General features: G+C 35.5%; 1 protein-coding gene across 4 annotated transcripts; it reads left to right on the top strand.

The window, feature by feature from the left end:
• Positions 480-4,211, top strand: LOC109712192 (formin-like protein 7). Of its 4 annotated transcripts, none has more exons than XR_002216791.1 (6): positions 480-588; positions 824-873; positions 1,773-1,843; positions 1,928-1,978; positions 2,061-2,141; positions 3,960-4,211. XR_002216791.1 is itself a non-coding variant. In XM_020235623.1 (6 exons), the coding sequence occupies exons 3-6, from the start codon at positions 1,778-1,780 to the stop codon at positions 3,340-3,342; spliced, it is 261 nt and encodes an 86-aa protein (XP_020091212.1). In that variant the 5' UTR covers positions 480-588; positions 824-873; positions 1,773-1,777; the 3' UTR covers positions 3,343-3,582. The 4 variants fall into 4 exon arrangements, 2 of the variants coding, with proteins under 2 accessions (XP_020091212.1, XP_020091213.1); XR_002216792.1 differs by lacking the exon at positions 3,960-4,211 and adding an exon at positions 2,431-2,631; XM_020235623.1 differs by lacking the exon at positions 3,960-4,211 and adding an exon at positions 3,280-3,582.

The raw sequence follows: 5,379 nt of genomic DNA, 5'->3' as shown, positions 1-5,379 counted from the left end.
AGCTCGGTCGGTGGCGGCCAAGCAGCGCGCTGCTCACAAGAGTGAGGAAGGTGGGGCGGCTGGGGGTCAGCTGAAGCTAGGGTTAGGGTTTCCTCCAAGAAAACCCTAGTTAGCTAATATATACAAGGTGGTAAACTTGCAAATAAGCCTACCAATGATTAGTATTTTCGACTGAGTACCTCACGGTGCGAGTAAAACGTGTGTACACACCCCCACGTTCGATTTTACGCAAAACGGTACATAAAATATAGGGATTTTTGCAAAATTTATACTTTGCTAGTTATGTCTCCTCGTCGATCCTCGCGCGATATCAGGAGATCCGTCCATTAGATTTGTGAACGGACTGCACCGGGACGTTCAGCACAACCGAGACATCTACATTACTATTTTGTTTCGCCCGATTTGGCTGCCGATTTGCGACGAAATCAGCCCTCTCCGTATCCAATATAATCCATATATATATATACTTTTATACACACACACACACACACTTCATTGCTTGCCCTCGATGATTCCATTTTGGATGCCGATCAGGTAGAAAATCTTATTAAATTTTGTCCAACAAAGGAGGAAATGGATCTACTCAAGGTAAATATTCTCTGTTGTACCTAATATAGCTTTTTGAATATTGAGTTGGTCTGTTTCATCTCTAAAATTATGTACACACACACACACACACACACACACACACAAACACACACACACACACACACACACACACACACACACACATATTCGTTTCTTTGATTCATGGCAACAGAATGATAGATTTCTTTTTCTTTGTTGACTTTCTTAGCTTGACAGGTTTCTGTTGAAGTTTCAGGGGTATGATGGTGTCATGGTGATAAAGAAAACTTGGGGAAATGTGAGCAGGTTTGTTTCTGTTTTCTTATGCACTCCACTTTGTTTTTGCTGGTTAATTAAAATAGTACAAAACAAGAAAAGGATAAGCTGGCAAATCTTAAATGTCTTCCCACAATGTGTATTTCAGAGTTCTTTGGCGCGCAACCGCGCGCACACAGAAAAAAATGCACTAGTGTGTTACCTCACACTCGCTCAAACGCTCACAATTACTTGGTTCCTGGATTTTGATTTTGACGTCACATTTGCTTCCTGGAAAGCGAAAGGCCCTTTAATTTACTAGAAAGAGAAAAAAAAGAAAAGAGAAGCTTCTTTTGTTGGAGTCGTGCTTGTAACTAGGGCTTCAAACACCGAAATTAGTACTTCTAGATTTGCTAATGATAGAACAGATATTTCCACTTCTATCTCCTGTTCGACTGTACACTCATACAAAAACTGAATCTATTAACTTCTCTGGCAATTTTGCCTTCAGCATCCCACAAAGCTGTTCCAAATAATTAGCCATAGAGAAATTTCATTCGACATGATAATTCCTGAAAACTTCAGAAAACTCCAAACTCGACTTTTCCTGATCTCTGATCATAATCCTTCTTGAACTCGATGATTCTTAAAATATCCAACTAAGTTGTATCTATTCATGCTGTTGAGATCTCAGTTAGCCTCTAGGCTCCGGTTACGGGTAGACCAATGGTAATATGGGAATGGTTCCTAGGTTTAGTGTTTGGAAAGTAAACAAAGCTTCATTGTATCTTCTCAATAAAACATTTTCAGATCATACCCCTGCCTATAGTTGTCTGCTAGTGCTCATGCGCTGATATAAATTTTGTATGTATAACATATAGAAAAAGTGATAATGTATGAAGTAGCTTATGATGTCCCTTCTATTTTTTTTTTCTACCAATTCTTCTTAGAGTTGATGAAAGTACCAAGGGTGGAGTCCAAATTGAGAGTCTTATCCTTTATGATTCAATTCCGATCTCAGGTCAGAAAAATCTTATTCACTCTTTTACTGTATTCTGCATGTTGTTTTTCCTGCTCTATCAATGTCAATTTATAAATTTCTCAGGTTGGTGAACTCAAAAATAGCTTGAATGCCATTAACTCTGCATCAGAAGAGGTACATCCAATCTTCTATTCATTAGTGCTTTCGCCATTCCCTTAAATATTATCACTTAATTTTGCGCCCCTCATGCCATCAGGTCAGAAGCTCTGTGAAGTTGAAAAGAATTATGCAGACCATTCTCTCTCTAGGAAATGCTTTAAACCAGGAAAAACTAGGGGTGAGTAAGAATGCCATGTACAATGGTTTACAAAAACAATGCAAAGAAAGCATTTAATTAATTACAAAGAAGTTGGTAATTCTGCTGGTAAAGATATCCTAGTTTCGTTGTGTTGCTTTCCGAAGACATGCAAGTTGGCTTTTTCAATTCAATAAACGCATAGTCTTTCTATAACTATAGTACTTTTCTACAGCATACATCTATTAACATAAACGTGTGACACATTGATGGTATTTTTGCTTCCAAGTTCCAAACACAAGACAATTGATATATGGCAAATTTCAATTAGGAGAACTACATTGGAGCACAGGAGCTTTTGGATTTGCTTGGGTGAACGCGTTCATATTTCTAATAATCAGTTAGGTGTCTGGTATTGACATTCCTAGGTTGTCGAAGAAATGTACGTTGTAGGTTTTTGCTTATGTGTAAAACATTTAGTATGATATTTAATATTTATATACAAGAAGCAAAGATTTTGATTACTTTTTAACTGTTAGTATATCCATTTATGGTCTCTTCTACCTGTCCTTTGGGTTAATCCCATTAAGTCATACAATATTTGAGCTCTGGTGCTTTCTTATCTTTCTTATATCATATTTCAGATGTATTTTCTTGTCCATATCTTGTGTACACGTTTGAAATGTATGGACAGAGAAAACAGTAGTAGGCAATTTTCTTTCTAGCAACTTTGTATTGATTCTTAAATCGTTCACTCCCCCTCCAGATCTTAAAAGTTCTGATTACTGAGTTTGCATCTTAGCTACTGGACTTATCACTTATTAGCTTTAATAGCTAGCCTAGTAAAACTATAAAATCCATCAAGTCACCTTTCCGATATAGTGACTTTGTACGTTGAGCGTATGTAATTGCTAATAATTAGTTATTGGTGTAGCTCAAAATTAATCTATGTAACTATGAATTGTTTGTTTTTGTCAGAAGTGTTCGAGAAACTAAAATTTGTTCTCACCTTGTGTTGTGGTGCAAATAGTTTGCTAAAGTTTTCAAGTTTTGCTTATGTTGGAGCATGGAATTCTATCTGTTTGACCTGTGTGCTTCTTTTACTATGCTGGAATTATTAAAGAAAGCTTTTAAGCATATTTTATCGCATATTTTTGTGATATTAAATGTTCCTGAACAGAATGATAGATGTAGAAGTTGGGTGCATCATGGTTCTTCATTTGATTTTGAAGCCCCTTTCTAGTTGAAGATTTCTTTACTTTAATTATATGGCTGAGGCAATTCTTTGTAACCTTACACAAATATCTTTTAATGCCAAAAAATACTAATTATTTTTGTAATGGCAATTGCAATGATATTAACTCCTATTTATTTATTATCTATGTTACGTCAGATGCTTTTTTAGGCATCGCTGCTGAAGTGTATGTATGAATTTGTAACTTTATTGTTTGATCTAAGCTGTTTTTTCATCCAATTGTGTTAACTTTCGGTTATGCGAACCGTCTGAAAATGGAAGCTACACTATCATTTTCTGTTGTGAATTCGTCGAGTTAGTAATTGTTGTGCTGTGAGGATTGGTAAATGCACCTATGATTTACTCTTGTTTAGTCAAGGTCTATATTTCCTTAGAAGTTTTTCAGGATATAAGATTTATGCTACTTTCAGAAGAAGATTTATACTAACTTCTAATTAAACGACAATAAAGCTGCTTAATTTGACCGGACTAATAATTGGAACTAAAAAGATTTAGTTCTTATGGCTGTTATGTATACTTTTATTTTTGCTATATGTTACTTATGATAGATTTTCTGTTGGAATGAGCTTATGCAACTTCTATGTTTCAATTTTTTTTTATTACAGATTTAAGCAACAAGCAGGATTTGACGTTCGCATTTCAAGAATGTTTAGCTCGAGCTTTTCACTTTTCTTTTTCTTAGCTTTCTAATATTTGGGGTTCAAATAAATTTTCTATTGCATTGATTTCTATTAGAATATAAACACTTGTTTTGTTGCATTTTATCTCTGCTCTAGATCATTGCTTATAGTTTTGTTTCAAGAATGATTGTATTATTTTATTGCAATTTAGTAATATGGCTCTTTTTTTTTCGGATATTACAGATTGTTGGTTTTACAATTAATATCAAATGGAAAAGCCCTATTGTAATTTGTTTAAAATTAGTATTTTTTTTTCATATTAGTTTCAAATTGCCAACGGTCAAAAACTGTCGGTATATACGTCTTACGCCAGTGTTTTTCTTGTAGTTTTAACGACGGTTTAAAAACTGTTGCTAGAGATCATCTTCACCAATGGTTAGTAAAAGTGCTGGAAAAAGGTTATATCAGTAAAGATATTGTAACGGTCACCTTCACTTTTACCAACAATTTTAGAACAGCTGGAGCAAATTTTACCAGCAGTTTTTTTATTCTTTTCAAGCAGTTTTGGCTGCTGGTATATGCCTATTTTTTTGTAGTGGGAAAACCATGTTCAAATGACCCTTACACTAAGGTTGAAGTGTCATATTGTCATATTATCTCAATCATTCTTTTCTTTGCATTCTTTACTATCACTTGTGTCATTTACACTATCAAGTTCTTGTACTCATGCCACACTTGTTCTCTAAGTGCTATATTCTTGTCCTCATGCCAAATGCCACACTTGTTTACTAAGAGTTCTAGACTCGTCAATGTCACTTGCTAGATCTATGTCAAAGTGTCGCTTTTCGTTTACTAACCCTTCTAGGTTCTTGTCACAATCATGCATACAAAGGGATCATCATTCTCACATTCTTACAAACATTGAACATGCATTTGAATTTACATTAGGCTATAAAAAGCTCACAATTAATCCTATTATGCAAGATGCTCAAAAATACACATATGCTCAAAATATGACACTTAGATATAAAGAGATTTTCGATGTCCTTGGAATGCACCACCCACCGTGAGTGGTAGTAGAGGAAAGATGTGAAGCCTATCGCACCTCACGAACGTCGAAGTCGCGTCCTACAACCAAAATAGTGCCAAATTAGGCCCTATATGCATGGACTATTTTCAAACATTTTCGTAACGTTAAACGGAGTTGTCCCACGCGTTTAGGACACCCCCAATTAGGTTTCTACGGGTTCAATTCGTCCCCGAAAAATTCTAGGGCAAAAGCCCCAAATTTGGTACCCTAACCAAACCTATTGCTAAACCCTATGTTTTGATCTCTAAAACAAGCAAAAGAAAGCTTGTCTAACCTCTAGAAGTTCACCTAGAACCATCCCAACCATTACTAGGG

Source organism: Ananas comosus, linkage group 6, assembly GCF_001540865.1.
Source record: "Ananas comosus cultivar F153 linkage group 6, ASM154086v1, whole genome shotgun sequence".
Classification (NCBI taxonomy): domain Eukaryota; kingdom Viridiplantae; phylum Streptophyta; class Magnoliopsida; order Poales; family Bromeliaceae; genus Ananas; species Ananas comosus.
This window is presented reverse-complemented; position numbering and strand designations above follow the sequence as displayed.